General features: G+C 43.8%; 1 protein-coding gene across 3 annotated transcripts in view; it reads left to right on the top strand.

Moving 5' to 3' along the window:
* PCSK6 (proprotein convertase subtilisin/kexin type 6) overlaps positions 1–23,886 on the top strand; it is a gene marked incomplete at both ends in the record, with an annotated part of 162,505 nt that overhangs the window by 45,685 nt on the left and 92,934 nt on the right. For all 3 annotated transcript variants that reach the window (XM_084253905.1, XM_084253906.1, XM_084253907.1), the window contains 5 exons: positions 1,229–1,333; positions 9,052–9,162; positions 9,582–9,725; positions 11,499–11,575; positions 13,286–13,374. In XM_084253905.1, the coding sequence (XP_084110031.1) occupies positions 1,229–1,333; positions 9,052–9,162; positions 9,582–9,725; positions 11,499–11,575; positions 13,286–13,374 (526 nt within the window). The remainder of the gene's footprint in view (positions 1–1,228; positions 1,334–9,051; positions 9,163–9,581; positions 9,726–11,498; positions 11,576–13,285; positions 13,375–23,886) is intronic.

Here is a 23,886-nt window from a genome sequence, read left to right on the forward strand (position 1 = left end):
TAGCTAAGCTATGGAAACAACCCAAATGCCCCCAAAATAGATGACTGGATCAAGAAGATGTGGTGCATATACACCATGGAATATTACTCAGCATTCAAAAAAGATAAACACATGCAATTTGCAGCAACATGGATGGAGCTGGAAGGGACCATGCTCAGTGAAATAAGTCAGGAAGAAAAAGAAAAATACCGGATGGTCTCACTCATAGCAGGAATCTAGAAAACTTAAATAAGGGACCAGGAAAAAGACTAATTAATACAAAGTAAAAATCAAAATCAATAAGCAACTATAAACCAGAGACATACTACTGGGGCGGGGGGGTGGCAGGGAGAGGAAGGATTAGGGTAAAAATAAGGGGGGATGCAATTGTATGGGGAATATAACCCAAATGAAAATGCATACATTGTGCAAAAATGAAAAATGATGTAAGAATTATATAAAATAAAATATTAAAAAAAATAAAATGTTCTGCTTTCAAGGATGGTGACCGAAGAGCTATTTTCAACAAGCAGTGGAAGTTAGAACAAGAAGCAGGTCTTCTGAGAACAATGTCCCGATGCTCAAGGGTCATCAGACAGGAGGGCGAGTCCCAAAAGCCACATCCATCACTTCTTCAGATTCCTTCGATCCAGCACTAAAGCTGAAATCTGTCCTGACAAACTGCCCCTGGCAGAAAGTTGGGACACCCGAGGGGTTTGGCTGTTCTCATCTGACCTTTCACAATCCCTGAGCAGATGGATCTGTGTGTTTTCTTTGGCTTCCTTGTACTTGAGAATGAATGTTCATTCTTAGATATTTCAGTTTACCCATGGGGTAGAAAGGATGGGGTTTGTTTATGGATGAATATTTGGGTGTAGCCCTGACTTGACACTAACTTAGCTACTTCAGGGATGCTTGACCCTAAATGAACATTAATTCGTGTCTAAAAAAGCTGGCCAACATGTACAAACTTTAAATGATGTGAAGTCACCACAAGATTCGGTGGAGTTTGTGCTTCATCAGAAATACTACCTAATTTGTTTATCCAAACAGGAGTGTTTAAATCCATCTTCATGTTCAGAAGCACTGAACAGGTGCCAGAGATGCCTGCGGAAGTGTAATGGAGGGTGTGTTTTCTCTGGGGTTTGACTGACCCTCTAGGATGAGGGAAGATATTTGTGGGATGCAGGATTTTTGAAGCTGTTCTATGATTGTATTAACTGAGGATATCTGGCTTCTTGTTTTGCAGATTGGAAACCTGGAAGATTACTACCATTTTTATCATAGCAAAACCTTTAAAAGATCGACTCTGAGTAGCAAAGGCCCTCACACCTTCCTGAGAATGGACCCCCAGGTACAGACCTCTGATACTTTCCTAAGGCCTTGGTGGTTGTTTGCTTTATGTTTGGATCTGTGGTTCTAAAAATGGCTGAGTGTGGGTTTTAATGTGTTTCTAGATATATAATGTGTTTCTACTCATTTTCCATATCCATTTAGAGTAAAACATGATTAGTGTGTAGAGACATAAAAACCACCTGAATAGCTAGGTATTTGGGTCCCCTTGTTAGACCTAAGAATTTTAATTCTTGACTTTAGTTTGAAGCAGTGATTAAGATCTATTGTTATTTTGAGTGTTTAAAAGTCAACAAAATGCACAGTTATTACAGGGGATAAGTTTATAGATCTTAGAGATAAAAAGACCAGGCAATTCAAGTGAGTATTTTATTAATGAAATTAGAGATTGGGCAAAGGCATGTTTCTGCGGTTGTCATGACATACCTTAATGGTTACCATGAATTTAAAAGCTTGGCCAATAAATATAAGTTTCTTCTTTCCTTAAAAATTCATGTGATCTTTGAGATCAAAACAAATGTAATTTGATGAGGCTAACATTTTAAGTTTAATACAATTTATATTTATGGGATGGTTAATTAAACTTCCTTTCTGCATAGACTTGAGATTAATATTTCATAAATGTCGGTCAACAGATACTTGGTAAGATTAAAAATTGAAGATGGCCAAGTGAGCTTTCGATGACTTTATTCATTCAACAGGTGACTTTGGAGCACCTGCAATGCAGCAGGCCCTGTCCTCGCAGGCCATTGGAGTGGGCAGTGAGGCTGACAGATAATCAAGCTATAAATGGAAAAATATGTGATAGATCAGGGTGATGATTGCTACAAGGCAAATGAAGAAGTTCATGTGAGAAGCAGTAGTAGCTCTACCAAAGAAATGTGGCCATTGGAAAATCATTTTAGAACATGGAAATGGCCTTCTCTTTAAAGCAAAATGTGCTAATTGTTGGCTTGTGCCACCAGGATAGCACATGACACTACTTTTGCTACTCTTAGAGAACATGTATCATAAAGGTGCCATGGGGAAGTGGGTTCTGTGTGTCATCCCAAGCCACTGGCAACCCAGTGCTCCTGTACTGACTGACCTGGTTGGGAGTGTGTGGGAGACCATTTTCTCTGGGCACCTAAACATCCTTCTCTAGAATATCACTTTCTGGGCGTTCTGATGCGGTCCCCAATAGAACTTATTCATTGAAGTGGGTTGTGACAAAGCTGACGTGTATTGTGTATAGTTCTGAGCTCATCTTATAGGTGAATGGATGGATGGATGGGTGGGTGGGTAGGTGGGTGGAAAACAGGCACATGGATAGAAAGAGTTAAATACAAAACATTATGTAAATCTCATTTTTCCTTCATAGCAAGGAAAGGAATTTAAGGTTTGTGAGAAATAATGACATGCTGGGCACTGTAGCATACGCCTTCACAGAATCAGACGAGGCTGTGATTATGCTTGTTCCTGCTCCCACCGTGGAACTTGAAGTCAGGCTTTTTAGAGGGACTGCTGAACCTTGTAGGTTCTGACTCCCACAGAAGGGGAGTGCTGGAGAGGGACCAGCGGAACCAGTATCTGGGTCCCTGGAGAATGAGTGGAAGGAGGTTCTAAGCAGTGGGCCCAGGGGCCTGCAAGCTACTAGGTGGAAGACAGAGGCTGCCAGCATCCCCTCATCAGTCAAGGTGTGGAGAACATTCCAAGCTAGAAGGGGGTTGCTATAGCGCCCCTCTACCATCTAACTTTAAGTGAGTGGTGATGGGTCTTCTGTTGCCAACATGCTTGTTCTTTGAGGTCCTTGAAGTTATTAACTTATGACCACACATGTTACCGCCAGGGGTGGCTGTTTGCACGTCCCCACCACAGGCATGCAGTGGGAAGGAGCGGGGCAGCAGATTGTCTGGTCCCCTTCCCATGGGGCTTCTGAGAATTAAGCCATTTCTCAGTAGTTAGAACTAAGGCAGAGCCGAAATAGGAGAAAGGCAGAGCCGAAATAGGAGACTTAACCTATATTAGTCGACATTCTTATTTTTAGTGACTGAGTTTTAAAACTTGCAAAGATAACCCAATTTGAGTGCTTTTCCCTTTCTTATCCCAATTATTAACTGTGCACCTGCTGGGTACCCCAGGAGATACAAAGATGCCCCACAACCTATGTCTGTGCCAGGTGAGATTGTGGGTCAGGGTGTGGGTCAGGGTGTGAGATTGTGCAACAACAGTGAAGACCCTGGGTGGGCTAGAGTGTGGCAGGGTGGGAGTGCCCAAAAGTGCCACTTACACTACAGGAGTGCGTTCATCGTAGCTGTCTGCAAAGTACGACATTCAGTTTGGGTCTGAGGCCAAAATATTCCCAGTAACCAGTTGTGTTCTTGAAGGAGATGGAAGGATAGAGCTTCTAGGCCAAAGCTGTGGCAGCTAAGTTTTTTTATTTTTTCAAATAAAACCCCTTTTATACGGAGCTTCTTAATAAGCTCCTGGCAGGGCCGCTATCAAAGCATCCTGCCAATAAAGACGAAAGAGAGAAAAGGTAAACAACCTGCACATTCCAGCCCCTCCTGTGACTTCCACACGATTGGCTGATTGTTTCTCACAGTTCTAATTAAATTTTTAGCCCCAGGGAAAGCATGTAGACATCTGAACCAATTATGAATTCAGAATCGCAACTGAAATACCTTCGTTTAAATCAGTCTCGTTTTAATGCAAACCGAATCAATTAGCTGTCAGGCTGACTAATATTTACTTTGCTTAACTCATTCTGATGAAATATGGGGCAAAATTAGCGGTCTTCTAGAAGCATTTAGTGTTATCTTTTCTTGCCGTGCATCCCACATCTTCCCACATTAGCAAAGCATTTTTTCCGCACGTTAGCATGCGGAGAGCTGTGTAATTAATATTATTAAGAAAAGGAAAAGATGATTTAATATTATTTAGAGACATCGGAATGCAGCTTCGCCATTGTGTTGGAATGACCCAACTGGAAATGAATGTTATAGGGCTTAGGATAAAGTTCAATCGAATGCAGATGGTATTTATTTTAATTAGCTCCAGTCCCCGTTGTATAAAAGTGCTTTGATAAGTGATGGAATTTACAAACTGCCCCTACGTCACATAAAAGCTGATAGAGTATACATTTGTTCACACCAAATGAAAAGAAGAACCACAAGCAGAGAGGAAGATATAAGACTTCTTGGAAGTCTCTCAGCCTGCCCTCCCTACAGCTCTCTTGTATTAAGCGTCCTTTTAGGCTGAGCCTCTCCTGGAATTTTGCAGTTGTCTCCTTCCTTTCTTAATTACCTTTGCTTGATGGTTTTGACCATCTTTGAAAGGGGCCATTTTGCTTCAAGCGCTTTGTAGCCCAGCCCTCTCCTGGGGAGAGCAGCCCCTGTTCTCAGCCTGCAGTATCAGTGGCTGGCTCTTTGCAAGGGCTGTCATTTAACCAAACTGAAAGCATTTGTTTTGAAATTGTTCTTTTGCCAAAAGTCTGGAGAAGGGTAGATATTACAGAAGCATCAGCCAATAGCTGAAAGGGCTCACAAATTTTTTTTAAATTACTCTTTCTGATTAGGTTCCAAGCTGGTTAATAGCTGGACGTTGCTGCCTGCATCTCCCAGCCCTTACATTTTACTGTGATGACTGGTTTAGCCTTTTCCTTCCTTCCTTTCTCAGCCAGATCGATGAAGGATGTGGAAGGGTAAAGATGTTCTGAGGGAGGCCCTCAGTGGCTCCTTCCGGGATAGGGGGTGGGTGTGAGGAAACTTCAGGGCGAGGCCTCATTTCAGCGCTTACGAGTTCAGAGGTTGGAAGCTGACCAAGGCCCAAAGTCGGCGTTCTGTTGTGCAGGATGGGACTTTGACTCCCCCCACCCCCAGTTTAATCAAAGCTCAGGTTTCTTTTCAGTAGTGATGCAATGTTGAAGTAGATCTTTCCATTAACCACAGATGGGATTTTATCTGACAGCTCTGTGTGCTAGCGCCGCACAGAGTGCAAACAAACAAAAAGTTCCTGGCAAATACCGTTGCATAGACAGTAACTGACCAGATTCGTCCCAGGGTTGATGAACTGGGTCACAGCTGGGGACAGGGGAGGATTGGTGTCCAGAGCCCAATGGGTTTGCCCACACAGAAATCTCCAGCTGTCTCCGCTACTTTGGCCCAACCCAACTGTTTCTAGCAGAACGGCCCCTGGGGATTGATAAAAAGTTAGACTTTTGATTACCTTAAAAGATGGTGCTGCGTTATTTTACCCATGTGCTGGATGCTTCTGCTGAGGGGCCTCAAAGACATCGAGGTCATTGGGTGTGTCCCAAACCCAGCTGACCACCTCTGACCCCACCTCTGTCTCAGGCACAAGTGCCTTCTGCACCCAGTGGCCCGAGGGCAGTCTCCTTATTTCTTCTACCAGCCAGCCCATTTCCCATGTCCCCTAGGCCAAGCTCCTGGCCCCCTCTCCTGGACCACTGTGCTGTCCTCCTCACTGGCCTGCTGGTGGCATCCCAGAGGAACCCCCTGGCAACCCCTGAGGGTTCCTATGAAATATGCGTGCAGTGGTGCCATCATGCCCAGGGATGCCCACCTCCCGGGCCCCTCTTGGTCTGGCCTCCCCATGGCCCCAGCCTCACTGCTTTAGAGTCCTCCTCGGATGACTTTGGCTTGCTCCCCTGCACAATGTCTACACCAGCCTGCCCTCCCACTGTCTCCTCATGTGCCCCTACCACCGGGCAGCTGGCTCTTCCTAGCAGTGTATGTTCTAGACTTGTGACATTCTTCCATCAGCATCTGTCTTCCCACTGGACCCCACCAGAGGCGGGTCAGGCTGTTGAGCTGCTGGCTCCTGTCCCAGCACAACGTGGGAGCGTGGGGGGCTGGCGTGTGTCCTGTGGGGGTCCATGCACAGCACTCATCCCAGGCTGACCACTTCCCCAGGAGATGTGCCTTCTGTAAGGGTGGAGTGGTCCCGTAGACTGGGGGAACCATTCTTTTTTTGAGGCTCCTGGTGCACAGAAGCGGTGGCGAAGCTTGTCAATCCAGAGGCTCTCACACTTGTTTGACTCCACCCCCACCTTTGATCTTGTGACAAGTACTCCCTGGTCATTTTGGAGATACTGCCAAGAGGGAGGCCCATGGCTGATTTGGCAGGAAGGATGAGTGGATAGTTTGCTTGGGATCTGATTAGTGACTCTCCCAAGGCTCATAGGAGCTGCAGATGGTTTGTGGGGAGAGGGCCTGCAGTATTCTAGAACCCACGAGAGACATGCTTATAGCTAGCAGCACACCAGCCTGTCGAGGGTCAGTGGATTATAACGTTCTTGAGGGCCAAGGCCACATGTCTGCTGTGTTTATTCCCTGACAAGCCCTGCAGACCACCCAGTATGCAGTAGACAGGAGTGTTTACGGGAACCTGTCTCAATTTTCACAGGTCAGAATCACATCAGTTATCTGTTAGCGTGTGCGTGCCACCTTCGAGCTAGGTAACTACTTTAGAAGTTAGTTGTGGCCTGCCCGGGTTAAATGATGCCAGAAGTCCTAAGGAGGGCCAGGGTTAATCAAGCCATATCCCACATTGCTGATGCCTAGTATGACAGAGTGACAGTGACTGCACGTGGACATGCCAACTGGTGTCCTTGTGGCAAGATTGGGCACGGGGTCTAGCTGCCTGCCCTGGGCCCATGGAGGCAGATGGCATGCATTTCCTTTAGGGGGGTAAGAACTAACTTGCAAATGCATGACTAGGTCTAATTTCCCAAAGTCCTTACACACTCACTGACAAATTTCCAAAATCGACAGAACAAGTGCCGTCATATCTCACCGGCACTAAGCCATGGCCCTTTGACCCATGTAGCTCCACCCCAGGGGAAGAACTGGAGAAATGGCTTGTACCTTGTTCCAGGTTTGACTGGGGGTGAGAGGGGGTGGGGGGACTGGGTTCCAGTTCCTCTATGACATGGGGAGGGTGGTAGGTGTGACCTTTTTTAAAATTTATCATTTATATTTAATTTTTTCCCCTCTCCTCTTCTGTGGCCCTGGCTCATGGGTTTCCAGCTGTGTGGTTGCTGCAGCAATCTGTACCCCTCCCATCCCCACCTCACCACCCTAAGGTGATACTAGAGGGGCTGAGGGTCTCACTGGGACAGGTTCTCATAATGTCATTTGACATCACTTGAGAGGCTTGTCCCCTGTGCCCTCCAGGAAGATGATGCAGTAATTCCTCACCTGGAAAGTTCTGAACCACTTCCTGCCTCCTGTTCTACCTCTAGTTCAGTGCTTTTTAACCATTTTGGATTCACAGGCATCTTTGAAAAGACAGTGAAAGTTGTAGACACGTTCTCTCTAGCGGAGACCTCACACGCTCATGTGTACGGCCTTTCCATAAATCCGCTGCGGTTTCCTGGACTTAACTCTGGTCTTTGAGGTACCTCAAGGGCCCCTGGATTCTGCAGCAGGAGGTGCCAGGCTTAGCTCCCTGCTTGCTTCAAATGTGCATTAACCATTCTCCTTCATGAGAAAGGACCCCTGTAACTGTAAAGTGGCACACCCTTCTCAGGGATCAAATGTTTCTTTCTTTAAATTCACCACTTGGGCAATTTGTGTGTCTCTTAGCTCTTCTACTATTGAAAGTTGGCCCGATGACGTGTTGAGAGCAGTCTGCATTATCTGGAACTGAGATCTCAGCATCACAAACTGTTGAGTGCCAGTGGTCTGTGACATGGCCTGATCTGACCTCCACTTCACAGGCTGGAGGTTGAGGCCCAGGCAGGCAGCCCAGCCTCCTACAGAGACTGTGAGCCAGAGGCTCATCCTCTACAGAACCTGCTGGGGCTGTTCTCTCCCAGAGAACAACTCTTCCAGCTTGAATCGAATGTGTGGGTCATGCACACAGACACACGATGGGTCACACACATAGACACACGATGGTGACAATGATGACGATGGCTGTGTGCCAGGGTCTGAGTGCTTCATATAAACCAGTGCTGCATATAAACCTCATGACCGCCCACCCTTGTCAATTGCACAGATGAACAATTGAGACCAGGGAACTTAACTGCGTCACACAGCCGGTGAGTGTGGGGCTGGAGTTTGAATTCAGGCAGCCTGGACCTGGATTCCTGCTCTGAAATATTATATATGCTGCCTCTCCACCTTTTTTTCTTGGCTGTGAAGGTAGATCTATTTGAAAGACATTCAGAAAACCTTGAAAATCATTTTTAAAATTTTAATTAACAATAATGTCACCCGCAGGAATTGCTGCTGTTAATATTTTGCTGTGTTGTGTCCTTCTCTAGAGTTTTCTTTGTGCAAATTTTGCTACAGTGTTGCTAGTGGCTGCTGAAAATTCCACTACACAAATTCTCATAATTTTATTCGTATCTTCACTGAAAAACATCTTTACCTCCAACTTTCAATAGCCATTTGATCAAGCAATTTCTCCCCCTCTTCACTCTTTCCGTAAGTGTGGTTCCCTTTTCTTCAGGATGACGATCACCCGATAATTCATTGGCGACATTACAAAATCTTTGATTTCAGAATCTACCAGATTGCTGCCATTTCTCCTCCCACATAAACATTTTTCAAATGTGGTCACTTTGAAGGGAAAATGTCTCCTTGGAACTTGTCATTCAAACATGGATTTTGTCAGGACTAAGTTAATGGTGTGGCTTAGTACCCTGGGAAGATGACCCTGACTCAGGGAAGGGTCTAGAACCCAAGCAGTCACCGTGTCTCTCCCTGGCAGGTGACATGGCTCCAGCAGCAAGAAGTGAAACGCAGGGTGAAGAGGCAGGCACGAAACGACCCACAGTCCCTTTATTTCAACGACCCCATTTGGTCCAACATGTGGTACATGGTGAGTGGGGTGGGGTTCACTTCTCTTACAAAGCGAAATTCTCATAATTGGAAACAGTCCAGTCACATGGCGTGCAAGGCCCGGCTTCACTCTGCAACACAAGTTTTCTTGAGGGTTTTTCTCTGAAGTTATATGACAGTCTCTGGGGGGGCTCTTTGAGGAGGGGAACAGTTTGGTGCAAGTTGTGGGACTACACTGAGGGGCGGTGGTGCCCAGGGAACGTGGTAGACAGCTGGCCAGGTGCAGAAGTAGCAGGCGAAGCCCTCTGCACCTGCTCTTCCTGGAAATGGCGGGAGGCTGAGCATCTCCTCAAGAGGCAGGGAAAGCTCTGCCTCCAGCAACCTTGCGGACATTGCTGGGAGATCCAATTAGCAGCATCCATGTTTGGGGGGTGGGGGGCGTGTCTTCTGTTCACACAGCACTGTGGTGACAAGAACAGTCGCTGCCGATCAGAAATGAACGTCCAGGCGGCTTGGAAGAGGGGGTACACGGGGAAAAATGTGGTGGTCACCATCCTTGACGACGGCATTGAGAGAAATCACCCCGACCTGGCCCCGAATTACGTAAGTCCAGCCCGGGGCGTGCCGGGTTTTCAGCTGTGCTGATCCTTACTTAGCTGAAGACACAGTGACTAACAATAAAGGGCCTTTCCCCGCCATGATGGTAGGCAGTGTGGAAAGTGTTGAGAAGGGTTGGTGAAACAATGTTTGTCCCCATCCTGGAGCCAGGGAAAAGGGTTTTGCATGTTCAAGGAGTCACACAGATACTAGGAGAGGATGTGAAAGAACTCACATACACACCCATGAGACTTATCCTCAGGCAGGTGTTAGCAGCCTCAGAATGACAGGCTCTGAACGCAGACTCCCTGGGTTTCAACCCTGGCCCTGCAACTTCCTAGCTTGAGGTCCTGGGCAAGTTACTTAAGTTGTGCGGTGTCCCCATCTGCACAGTGGGGTTCCCAATAGGACGACTGTCTCCCAGGGTTCTTATGAGCATGGCGTGAGTTCATAACATAAGGAAGAGACTCTGGTCTCCAGTAAACAGATAAATGCATTCAGGCATTCAGGGCCTCGTTGATAGCGCAAGGGCTTAAGCACAGCACTTTGAAGGAATCCACAGCCTCTGCAGCATGAGTTTGATCCCCAACTGGTGAGCTACCCACATGGCACAGCAGACCTCTCCTGTCTCACCCGCTGCTCCCTTCAACAGTGTATTTCAATAGATCTGTCTGTTCTGTTCCCCACTTTGTCTCTGATGAATCCTCTCACCCCCACACTTCTGGTCTGTACCCCAGTTCTTGTATGCATAAATAAATAAATCTTTAAAAAACAAAACAAAACAGATTAATACATTCAGTCTCCTAAAGGAACCCGGGGCCTCGCAATGGGTCAGACAGTCACACCCTAGCGTGTGATAGACAATTAGGTTGGTCTTAAAGATGAGTTTTGAAGTTTATATCAAAAAACCAGAGGGTTTTTATGATATTTTTTAAAAAGGAGGACGTGAAGTTATAGGGATACTCCCCTGATAAGTCTGTGAGCAAGAACATATGTGACTGTTAGTAAATAAGCAAGAACAAGTTGTGACACTGGCTGCCACCTTTATAAACCCTGAAGACATGATACTAAGTGAAGTCAGTCCCCAAAGGATAAACATGTACAACTCCACTTCCCCGGGCTCCTCATCCTCAGACACAAACAGCAGGCAGGTAGTTTTCTAGTAGAGAGCAGAATGGGGAGCTCGCATTTGGTGGGTCTAGAGATTCCGTTTTACAGGATGGGAAGAGTTCTGAGGGTGGACAGTGGTGATGGTTGCAAAGGTGGGTGTTCAGTGCTTCTGAAATGTATACTCAGAAATGGTCAGGATGGATGGGCCTCCCCGATGGCGCAGGGGTTAAAGACAGCACTATCAAGCTTTCACCAGCCACTGCAGCAGGAGTTCGATCACTGGCCAGGGAGCTACCCACATGGTGCAGCAGGCCTCTCTTGCCTCGCCTGCTGCTCCCCTCAGCAGTGTATTTCATCAGTCTGCCTGTTCTGTTCCCCACTCTTTCTGGTGAATCCTCTCACCTCCCACACCTCTGGCCTACACCCCAGTTCTTGTATGCATAAATAAATAAATCTTAAAAAAAAAAAAAAGAAATGAACAGGATGTAAATTATGTTCTGTGTATTTAGCCACAATAAAAATATATCTAAGCCGATAGTTACAGTGAGAGAGTAGTACCAAGTGTGTTTTTCTGTTTTCCAACAGAGGCATAAAATAATTTAAATGGAATTCATTTTGATGTCAGATGCTGTGCCATTTCTCACCACTCATTAAGATTTCACTTCTTAGGATTCTTACGCAAGCTACGATGTCAACGGAAATGATTACGATCCCTCGCCACGATACGATGCCAGCAATGAAAATAAGTACGCCCCTTAGTCCTGTCTTTCCTTGCTTCCCTTCCCGCCCCCTTCTGAGGGGTACATGGGCCCACAGGAGGGATCGTCAAAAGGGGAGCAGCTGCAAGCAGTCACCCTTCCTGTGTGAGGGCTTCCCCGAGCCAGAGGTGCCCCTGGCAGGGCCCTTCAGACAGAGGGCGGCCCCTGGGGGTTAGCCTCTGCTATTGATGGATGTTCCTGCTTCCAGCCTTGTCAGAGTATTTCGAAAGAATCATCCTTAACTTAGGGTCTCTGTGACCAGCTGTGTTAAGACAGCAGTTTGGTCACTGGAGCACGTGGTCACAGGCCTGAGCTTTTCTTGACTCCCCCCTTTGCTTTATGAGGGAGTTGGAAGGGGCACGGGTGACACTGGGTTGGCATCCCAGCCCTGCCATTCCTGAGTTGCTGCTCTACGCAGGTGTGTGACCTCACTGAGCGTCTGTGAGCCTCGCAGACTTTCAGTCTTGATGATGCACCCACCTGCCAGGGCCGGGGGTGTGGGGGTGAAGGACACCCACCCAGCCAACCTTGGAGTGCAGAGAGATGAGGTGGCTTCTGCTCTGTAAATGGCATCCCTGGGGCTGGAGTCATTCCCCAAACCTGCTGCTGGGAGTTCACCTTCACTCTCCCCGCATGGCCTTCCTCTGTTAGCATGCCATGCCCTGCCCTGCCCACTCTTCCCAGCGTCTCTCGAGGAGAACAACAAGGGGCCTTTCTTTCTCCCCAAGGTTGACATGCCCTGGCCAAGGCTCCTTCCTCCATGGGATTTTACTTCTTGGCAGATTCCAGCTGGGGGGGATGGGGCAGGGGTGCGCAAATCCTGGTGCTGGGCCGGGAGGCTTGGCCACCTGGTGTGGTTGCTGCTCCTGGAGCCCCAGAGGCACCCCCCAGCAGGTGGCTGCTGTCCCTGCCTCATGTCCCAAGGTGCCCTTCCTGCTGGGCAGCGCACACTCCTGGGGGATGGGCTCCGCATTTCGGACCTGTGTCCTGGGGGCACAGAGGAATGACCCTTGAAGGGCAGACCTGGATCCCAAGGAGAGACCAGGATCTGGGTGCCTGTGAACAGCCCTGGCTGGGGGGCAGCTGTTGTTCCAGAGCAGGAGAGCCGACTCCCTCCAGACCCCAGATAATTTTCAATAATTTGAATCCACTGTGGACACTTCTCAAAAACGTGCTGTTTCCATTTGCCCTTCTTTTGGCCTGTGCTGGAGGAACTGACCCGAGGCAGCACATTGGAAAATAGGGTCATTACCGAGGAAAGCAATTTGTTTTTCTGGTAATTTCTCAGAGCCCCCCAGCTGCTGCTGAGCATTCAATTTCGAGTGCTCTTCCTCAGCTCTGCCTCAGGACTGTGCCAGGTGAGCGTTGTGGGCAGGGTGGCAGGAGGGGAAGTGCCACAAGGGACAAGACATACATGTCCTGCCAGCCACACAGCCGTTCACACTGCACCTGTGTGTGCCGGCATCGTGTTGTCCAGCAGAAATGTAGAGCGGGAGGAGGCGGTCTCTGGGAAGGGAAGCCCCTGCTGGTCATGAGCAGGACACCTGGAAGGCTCTGTCAGCTGCAGGCTGCCTGTGTGTGTCCTGGCTCCCTGCAGTGAGGTTTAGTGTCATTCCTGGGCTTAAGAAAAAGTAGGCAGTGCCCCGAGTTCACTCATTGCCCGGCTAAGCCCTAACTTTGTTTTTCCCTCTGCTGCAGGCACGGGACTCGTTGTGCAGGAGAAGTGGCTGCCTCGGCCAACAACTCCTACTGTATCGTGGGCATTGCATACAACGCCAAAATCGGAGGTGAGGCCAGGGAGCATGCAGCCAGGGGCCTGGGGCGGGGTGCTGGACAGGGTCCCTCCTGCTGAGTCTCAGCGGCTTCACCCCTGTTGGCCTCAGCTGGCCTAAGGCCTCAGTGTCGCCTGTGCCGTGAGCAGGCAGCCGGCACACAGCCGCTGGGACTCGAGGCAGAAGAGTTGTTTATTCTTTTGTCTGAAAAGCCATCGTGGTTCCGTCAGGAAGGCCCCATCCTTCTTTCTTCTGGTCTTGCTAGTCTGGCCCCTGACTTAACCTCTGTCAACAGAAAGTTCCTCCTGAAGGCCACGTTGGTTCTCTCTGTGCACAATTTCTGTGGCTCTCTGTCATTTCCAAGACAGAGTTTACAGCCTCCACCTGGAGCCACAGACTTTCCTTAGCTCCGATTCACACCCCAGCCTGGCGAGCCACTTCCCCCACCCCTGCTCTTCATCCTCAGGCAGAAGACATTTCACAGAGTCCCCTGGACACGATTAGTCTTCCCTAGCATTGCACGGGCTTGTAACATTCCTGTCGCCCCCGTGGCTCTGCATGAGCTCTGTCCACCCATGACTGTGGTCAGCTCCTGCTCGCTCTGCTCCCTTGGGTGCTCCCAGAATCTAGCAGCCCCTAGTTGCCCCTGACTTATTCACCATCCTGGAGAACAAAGGCTCTTCCTGGCCCCTGTAGGGAGCAAGGCCCGATCCTGGGTGGCTCTGGCTTTGTTGTCTGGCTTCTTCATTCATGAATCAAGCTTCCCTTGCCAGGACGGGGCTTTGGAGGTGAGAATCAAACATTTCCGCCCAGTGAGTGTGTGGTGTGGCAGTCAGGTGCTCACCGCCAAGCTAGCATTGACCTTGACCCTCCAGAGAGCCATGGGGCACTGCCAGCTTGCCAGCTCACCAGCTCAACTGGGACCCTGTCTCTTAGGTTTGGAGGTGCCCATGCTCACTTGCTGGCCACCTCCAAATCTGCTGGTTTGCCTTGGTGGGCTTGCTGCAGTCCCTTCAACTCTGCAACCAGCAGCACAAGGTGAGGAGTTGGGGCCAAGTATTCCCAGGATCACCCAATCCATGGGGAGTTTCTTGAGTTTTGAAAAGAAGATCCTCAACTTTTTTTTTTAAAGATTTATTTTATTTATACAAGAGCCGGTGTACAGGCCAGAGGTGCAGGAGGGTGAGAGGATTCACCAGAGACAGAGTGGGGAACAGAACAGGCAGACTGACGAAATACACTGCTGAGGGGAGCAGTGAGCGAGACAGGAGAGGTCTGCTCGCCATGTGGGTAGCTCTGAGGGCGGCGGGGATCAAACTGGCACTGCAGAGGCTGCAGACAGCTTCACAGCGCTGTGCTCAACCGCCTGTGCCACCAGGGAGGCCCGAAGATCCTCCACTTTAAAAAAAAAAAATTATTTTTTATTTTATATATTTTTACATCAGTTTTCATTTTTGCACAACATCTTGGTTATAGTCCCCATACAATTCCCACCCCCCCTTATTTTGACCATAATCCTTCCTACTACCCACCCACCCTGTAGTGTGTCTCTGGTTTATAGCTGCTTGTTGATTTTGATTTTTACTTTATTATAATTAGTCTTTTTCCAACTTTTACTTGAATTAAGATTCTCTGCCACCCTTTCCCTTGGAGATCTTTGGAGTGGCTCAGGTTTGTCACGTCCCATTGCTCTTGTATGTTGAGAGGTGCGAGTTCTCTCTGGAGCTTTCAATGATGAGTGACGACCCTTGAGAAGTCTCCTTACAAGCTGTAGGGCCAGGCTGACCTGGGAGCCAGTCCCATTCACCCCACTCCCTGGCTGTGTGTCCTCAGACAACTGCTGTAACCTCTCTGAGCCTAGGTTTCTTCACCTGTGGGGGAAGAAGCTCAATGATGCAGATGCTTCCCCAGGTCTGTCATGATGATGAAGTCAGACGTGAAAGCACTGGCTGAGGGCTGAGTCTGCAGGAAGCTCCTGAGCACCTCCATCCCTCCTGCTGAGACGCTCAGTGGCAGATAGAGCCACATGTGTTGCTTTGACACATGCTTGACACCTGCACTGTGGACTGTGATGAGGAGCTCTGCAGTGACAGACACAAAGCATCTCCAGGGAACATGCACAGTGGATACAGGCAGTTCTCTCTGGGAAGCTCTACACTCAAGGCAAACTTGCATACCCAAGTTTCCCAAGTTCTAGAAAGTGCACCCTGCTTCCAGGGCATGGGTACAGGAATAATTTTTAATCTATGCAGCTAGTACCTTTGAGCGTGTGCTGCACGTATAATGCCAGCTAGCCACTGAGCGGGGAACCAGGAGGTAATAGAAACAGCTTGGGAGTCCCAGGACTTCAGCATGTTTTGGGGGTGAATAGGGCCAACATGGAAGATAGCATATGACCAGATACTGAGATGACAGGCAGGTAAGGACCCCAGGAGTAGCCAGGGCAACTACCCTATGAGGACAAAAGCATGAGGGCGCAGTATGAGCTCCCCCAGGAGAACTTGGCTGGGAGTGGAGGAAGTGTGGAGGCAACACTAGGATCTGCAGCATGGGGCATGCCACATAGGGACTGGGGACTGAGCCGGGCCTGGTCATGGAAAGACCAGGGGTTGACCCTGGGAACCTGTGACAGTCATTCTTATAGCTGCTTTGTGCATCTTCAGCCACCCCTATATACAGGCAGCCACCCCTTGTTCCTGCCCCTGCCTCCAAGCCCACCCCAGGCAGGGCAGCTGCAGGCACCTCTTACATAAAGCTCCCTACCACGCACACGGTGCACAATACAGCGTTTCTCTGATAACTCTGAAACTGACCGTGAGCTATATCTCTTTATATCTTCTTTTTAAGTTGCTCCTCAAGGGATTACAATATATATCCTAAGTTACCCAGACTATATGGAATTACTATTACACAACTTCATGTATAATACATGAACCTAAAATAGATCAGGTTCACACTCACTCTTATCCTTTGTGCTATTGTTTTTATGTGTTTGAGTTTATGTGTTAAAAACCCAAAATGTATTTTTATTCGTGCTTTAAAAAGTCAGTTGACTTTAAAATACTTATGAAAAGAAATATACTTACCTACATATTTACTATTTCTAGTGGTCTTCCTTACTTTCCAGCTTCAGATTTCCATCTGGTTTCCATTTTGCTTTAGCTTGAGATTTTCTTTTAGTATTTCTTAAAGTGCAAATATGCTGGTGAGAAATTACCTATTTTTATCTGAAGGTGTCTTTATTTCATCTTCATTTTTAAAAGAAATTTTGCTAAAAGGAGCTTGAAATATTTTTCTTTCAGGATGTGGAAAGTGTTATTTCCTTTGTCTTCTGGCATCTATTATTTTTGTTCCCCTTTTGTTCCCCTTTTGTTCCCAACAATCTGTATTGTTGTTCCCCTTTATGTAATATAATCTGTTCTCCTAACTAATTTTATAACATTTTTTTCTTATCTGTATTTTGATGTGAGTACAATGTCACTTGGTAATTTTCTCCATGTTTATCAGCTTGGGGCTTGCTGTACTTCCTAGTGGCTTGTTCATTTTTTTCTAAATCAACTTTGGTAAAATTTCTTTCAGTACTTCTTCAGATTTTTTTTTTCAACCCTGTTTTCTCTTTACTCTTTTTGGGTACAGTGTATAGTTGTTAGATTGCTTAATATACCTCATAGATCATTAGGCTGTGTTCATTTTTTAATCCTTTTTTCTCCATTTGCTTCATTGATTTCTATTACATGGTCTTCAGATTCACTAATCCTTTCTTTTGTTCTGTCCAATCTACTGTTAATCTCAGCCAATGATTTTTTTAAAAAATTTTGATACTGTATTTTTCTGTCCTATGATTTCTACTTGGTTCTTTTTTACTGTTTACAAAAGTCTGAGATTCCTCATCTCTTCAGCCATTATATCTATCTTTTATCTTTAGCCTAATTGTAAGAGTTACTTTCAACTCTTTAGTACTAATTCTACCACTTGTGGTTATGTTTCTAATTTTTTTTTACATAGTACTGTGGGTCACATAGTACTGTTACTTTGCACACCTTTGCATGTCTAGTTTTATATACTAGATATCATTATGTTACATGATGGAGACTCCGGAATCGCTCATCTTTGAATATTGTTGAGTTTTGTTCTAGTAATTGGTTCAATTTGAATTTGTAATGACATAATTACTCATTTTTATAATGGGTAGTCTCTGCTTTGCCCTTGGCCTAAGGTCATGGGCCTGACCCTTTTGGTCATGACCCTTTTGGTGTTTCAATACAAAGACTAAAATATTTACCAAGATCTCTAACTTGGTAATACTCAATACCAAATTGACTCCCCTGCAATGGGCAGCAGCTAAATATCTTTTTAGCTCATTCAGCCTCCAGCTGTCTCTTTCTCCTGGACTTCCTAGCACCTTTCCGTAGAGCCTTGTTCAAATTTGTACCGTTCATTTAAGGTCAGCCAAATGTTTGAAAGGTGTTTATTTGTCCTCCTTCTAGCTCTCTCCTTTCTGGGTTTTAACTCAATTTCCACTGCCCTATCAATACCAAAATCCATCCCTTGACTCATCAGGAGAGTAAGATTGCACTTTCTCCCTGAATTCTAGCCTCCTGGCACCAAAAGAAGTGAGGAGTTCCCTCAAAGTAAAAGCCATGTGAACTTGGATACCTTCTTTGAAGAACTAAATCTCCTACCTGTCTCTGCCTTCTTCTGGTTGCTTTCCAATTCTCCTAAAAAGTTGTGATTTTTCAAATAAACATTTTGTGTAGAGTTTCTAGTTATTACTTTTAAAATAGTTTGTGTGACAGATGCTCCTCTGCCATTTTGGAACTAAAACCTGTGGTTTATACATCTTTAGCAAATAGATGACATGTATGTTACCTATTGTGATGTGAGAATTACTCCAAAGTTTTATAACGGGTAGTCTCTGCTTTGCCCTTGGCCTACCCAGTTTATTAAAACAAAAAACATGTGTTACCTAACACAATAGCAGCTTAGCTGAGTGATTCTGACTGAGGGCCTCTCATGAATTTGTAGTCAAGCAATTGACTGTGACGGAAGTCTGAAGGTTTGACTAGGGCTAGAGGATCCTTTACCAAGATAAGTCACTTATTTGGTTGTTGCCTGGAGTCCTCAATTGCTTGCTGGTTGTTGGAAGGAGGCCTTAATTTCTCACCATATGTATGTCTACACTAGGTTCTTTGAGTGTCCCAATGACATGGTAGTTAGTTTCTCTCATTGCAGGCTGTTAAGAGCAAGGAGAAAGCAGCTATGTTTTTTATGATTTAGTCTTAGAAGTCACACGAATCACTTCTGTCACACTCAGTTCTTTAGAAATGATTCATTAAGTCTAACATATACTCAAGAGGAGAGAAAGTAGGCAACACCCTTTGAACAGAAAAGTGCCCAAGAATTTTGGATATAGTTTGAAGTCACCTTCGATGACCTCCTGAAGCTATGACTACATATTTATACAAATGGAGTAATATTTTCTACCAATTTTCTTTATAAAATTGCATGTTTCTTATAATTTTGTCACATGGAAATAATTCAGTCAAATGAAGTTGTGTAGTTATCCAAATTATAACTTTAAAATAATATTCTTTCTACAACAGTACTATCGGTAAGTCAAGATAGCTCCAATATATATGTAATAGTATATCAACATACAGAAGAATAAAAAAAAAAAACCAGCAGGTAAAGGGTTACCTAAATCCTGCTGAAATAGGAACAACCAGCACTTACTGAATGCTTCCTGACAATAGGCATTGTCTCTGTATGTATTACATTATATAATCTCCACAAAACACTATGACATAGGGCCTCCCCAGTGGCACAGCTGTTGAGCGCTGGGTTGTGAAGCTGCCCACAGCCTCTGCATCGCCGGTTTGATCCCCGGCCGCTGGGTGAGGGTCCCACATGGTGCGCAGACCTGTCCTGCCACCTGCTGCTCCCCTTAGCAGTGTATTTTGTCGGTCTGCCTGCTCTGCTCTCCACTCTGGCTCTGGTGAATTTTCTCACCCTCCCGCGCTTCTGACTGTACCCAGTGCTTGTATAAATAAATAAATAAATCTTTAAAAAAAAAAAAAAACCACTATGACACAGATGCTATTGTTATCCCCATTGTTCAGATGAGAACCAGACAAGTTAAATAATTTTCCCAAGATCAAACCAAGACTGAGTCTAGTTCCAGCTCTCAACCTCTACTTTTTTAACAGAAATCTTTAAGCCACATACATACATAGATGAATGGATTGGTGGGCGATGGGTATTTTTTCATTAACATTTGATCATGCTATACCTGCTTTTATTCTTATACTATACCTGCTTTTGGTCAAAATATTAAGTTTAATTTTATGTAAACCTGACATGAGGAACGAAGTGAAAACTGTTAAGTTGCTGAGCTTCAGATTTAATTTTGTTTAATTGTATTTGGTTAGTGTTTATTTTTATGCTTCATTTATTTTTTGCATGTGAATTTAATAGGACAAGAAACAAATTGAAATTAAGTTATTGCTGAATTTCACATAAACGTTTCATTTTAATGAGTTATTTCCTCAAATATCCCTATTGGAAAAAAACCTCAAGATTGTGAAAACCTTTGAGTCCAAGACTACTTTTTAATTACATGTTTCTCATATTTGGTAATGAGCACTTCAGTATCTTCTTATAGCTTTCCCCCACACCTCAGTCCAGGGGTTTTTATTTGTTTATTTTTACATTGTCAGTGTTCAGTACTAATCTTCTGTCAGTATCATTCTCCCAGTTGTTCAGTTTTGGTACCATCACTTTCAGTATAACTTTTGCATTCCTGAATTATTTATTTTAATTCATCTCTTAATTTGCTGGAGTTTATCACTGAGTAACTTTTTCCAAAAGGTGCTGTAGTTCCTGAGTTTGTTCACCTTTGAGAATATCTGGAGATTACCTTTACTCTTGAATTAGATCTGTGTTATAGAATATATCCTTTCAGAACTTGGTGAACATAACCTGTTGTCCTCACCCTCCAGAGTCAGTGTTGTTTGGAAACTGAGGCCAGCTTGATTTTTCCCCCCATGTAGGTGATTTTGACTTATTGTTTGGGTACAAGTCCTCCTTCATTCTTCATCCTTACTTCATTCTATTAATTTTGCTGAGTCACCTTTGGTGCAGATTATTCTGTCGCAGCTATTGTTAGGGTTCAGTATGCTTGAAAAGATTCACTGAGTTTTTTCCCATTTCAGGCAAATTTCTTCTGTAGTGTTTCTGAATATTTTCGTTTCCATTTGTTCAGTTCTTCATGTGTAACACTTATACATAAATTTGATTTCTATTTCCCAACTTCTATATCTCTTTCTAATCATATTTAACTTTTTCTATCTTTTCCTTTTGATTTTTCTCAAACCTGTTCCCTATATTTCTGACATTCTTCCCTGAGTCTTTTTTTCCTAGAGAAAACTCCAGTATGGCTTTCTTTCTAAAAGTGTTTTATATTTTCTCCTCTGTTTCTTTCCTGGGGATGAGTGTAATTTGAATCTCGTTATATTTCTTGTTATCTTTTCATGCATATCTTGTATTTCTGAGTTCTTGCATCAGCAAGGAAGCATGTTTTTGTTAAATTTTTGATACTATGGAGAAATGGCTGCTAATAATTTTCATCATTTTCTTGAATTTGGTATAACCGCCTTTCCCTTATTCCTTGCAGCATTATTCATGCTTATCACTTTCTAGTTGTTATGAAACATAGGCTGGGGAGGAGATAAGGGCTTCCCCTCTAGGCCAATAAGCTACTAAAATATGAGGAGGAGGAAAGGAGAGTCAGTTGGACTACAAACATCTAAGAGCTCTCCTCCACTCACTAGTGAATCAACATTAACTCAGTTTGTACTGTCCACAGTAGGAACAGGGTTAGGGTTAATTGGCATTTGCTTTTTCTCCCCCCAAAAATCCATGCCACAAAAACAGCCTGCTTCTTGGAAAGACAGCATGTCTATATGGTTCCTGGTCAATCCTTACCGCTTCTAAAGTAATGGACACTTAGGCAATTTTTTCTTTTTGCTCTAAAAGCAATGCAGTGTGGTAAAGAAACAAGTTCCTACAACCACCCATGTCCCAGTCCTATGGCCCTCAGATGCAGCACTACATTGGGGCGAAATTATATACTCATGGGAATCTGCAGAGACATGCTGCATCTTCACTGTTTTCAGAGAGGAGAGTGGGGTACTCTTGTATATTTAATTGGAAGACCCTAACTTTCATTTTAGAGAAAGTGATTTTTAAAAAATTAAGTTGGACAGCTGTTTGCTAATGATTTGTTCCCTTTTGCTTTATGTAATATTTCAATAAAAATCAGTTTAAAACTTTTTACAACATCAGTTTTATTGATCTCCCTTTATGATTCCTTGGGTTTGGGGTCTTAGTAGAGCCTAGGATAATAAATCTATTCACCTGTATTTCCTCTGAAAACTAAGTTTTAGAAGGATAGCTCATCTAAACAATTTTAATGGTTTTGTCTTTTGTGTTTAGCTTTTTAGTCCATTTAGAATTTATTTTTGTGAAAGATACAAGAGAAACCTAATGTTCCCCGCCCTACCCCCTGCTCCCGGTCAAAATTAATGTTTAGTGATCTCCATCTGCCTGCCACCCTCTGGTTACTAGATCCTTTATTATGTTGCAGTAGTCTACTTCTTTTTAATCCCCAAATCCCTAAATATACCTCATTTTAAATTATTATAGTTTAAGAAGAATTTTTTAATAATTGATAGGACAAATTTTCTCTTATGATTCTTTTTCAAAAATTTCTTGGCTATTCTTGCACATTTTCTCTTTCAGATGAACTTGAGAATCTGCTTGTCAAGTTCCATAAAAAATCCTGTTGGGATTTTGATTGGGATTGCATGGAAATTATAGATTAATTGGGGGAGAATTGACATCTTTACAATATTGAGTCTTCCCACCCAGGAACATGGTATGTTTTTATTTATTCAGGTCTACTTTGACATCATTTTAAAGTTTTATCACTGTCTTCGTATCAATCTTATACATTTCTTGTTAGGTTTATTTCTCAATCTTAGGTTGAATTCTTAAAAAATTTTATTTCTAATTGGCTATTATTGATATGGACATAGGAGGGCTATTAATTTTTATGTGTTGATTTATGTACCTGGCCATCTTAATGAAGACTTTTGGTGCGGTTGCTTTTGGTTCTCTTGACTTTTCTAGACAGATGTAAATAAAATCTGTCTGTAAATATAATGGAGGTTTTATCTCTTTAATATTAACAACTCTCATTTCTTTTTCTTGTCTTATTTCAATGTATGGAACTCCTGATGAATATTGAATAGTGGTGGTTTATAAGTTTTGTTCTTTTATGCAAGAATATTTCTTGTTTTATGTCATTTGTAGGTGTCTTCAGTAGGTTTCCTATACTTATGCTCTATTAAATTATGGAAATTTTATTATATTCCTAGATTTTTAGGTGACTTACTCAGTAATGGATGTTGAATTTTATTATATGCTTTTAAAAAAGCATGCTTTTAAAAAATTATTACATGCTTTTAAAAAAGCATGCTTTTAAAAAATCTATTGAGGTAATTATATATTTTTTAACTTTACTGTTTAATGTGGTGAAATACTTTATGGATTTCCTAACATTGGAGATTTCATTCTTTCATTCTTACAAAAAATTTTATTTGATTATGAGTATTGTTCTTTAATACACTGTTGCATTCAACTGTTAATATTTTGTTATGGTTTTTGTGTCTTTATAAGAGAGATTGAACTACAGTTGCTGTTTTTGTGATGTCTCCCTCCATTTTGGATATTAGTGTTATACTGGATTTGTAGAATGAATTAGGACTTTTTCTTTCACTGTGCTCTGAAACAGTTCCTATATTGTAGACAGTGGCTGTTTTTTTTGAAATGTTGATAGAACTGATTAATCAATCTGGTCAGACATGGTAACTTTTAAAAGAAATAGGTCTATTCAGGTTTATTATTTCTACTGAGGAAATTTTGGTAATTAAATTTTCCTGGAAAAATCATCCACTTCTCCAAATTTCCAAACATATGACATATAAATTTAATGTCATACTCTCAAATTTTTAAAAAATCCTCCATATTCATAGTTATAATTGTTCCTAATCTGATTTGTGGCATTTGCTTTTTTTCCCTTCATCAGACTAATGAAAACTTTGCCATTTCCTATAAAATAGATTTTTCAAAGAACTGAATTTTGATTTTTTGATTCATTCTTTTATTTTGTAATTCATGAATTTCTAGTTTTCTTTGTTTATTAATTTTTCAGCTTTTAAATTTGCATTATTGCTGCTTTTTCTTAGTTCCTTGACTAGATGTTCAGTTCTTTATTTTCAGGCTTTGATGTGTGCTAATAAGTAAATAAATGTTTTATGTATTTCCCTCTCATCACCTCTCTCAGGCTTAATTATACAATATTCTTATTGTTATTCATTTCTGAATAATTTTTTGAATAATGTTTTATTTTAGCTTTGATTTTTCTCTTTAACTCAAACATTATTTATAAGGGATTTTAAAATTTTC

This window comes from Talpa europaea (genome assembly GCF_964194135.1).
Source record: "Talpa europaea genome assembly, chromosome: 14".
Taxonomy (NCBI): domain Eukaryota; kingdom Metazoa; phylum Chordata; class Mammalia; order Eulipotyphla; family Talpidae; genus Talpa; species Talpa europaea.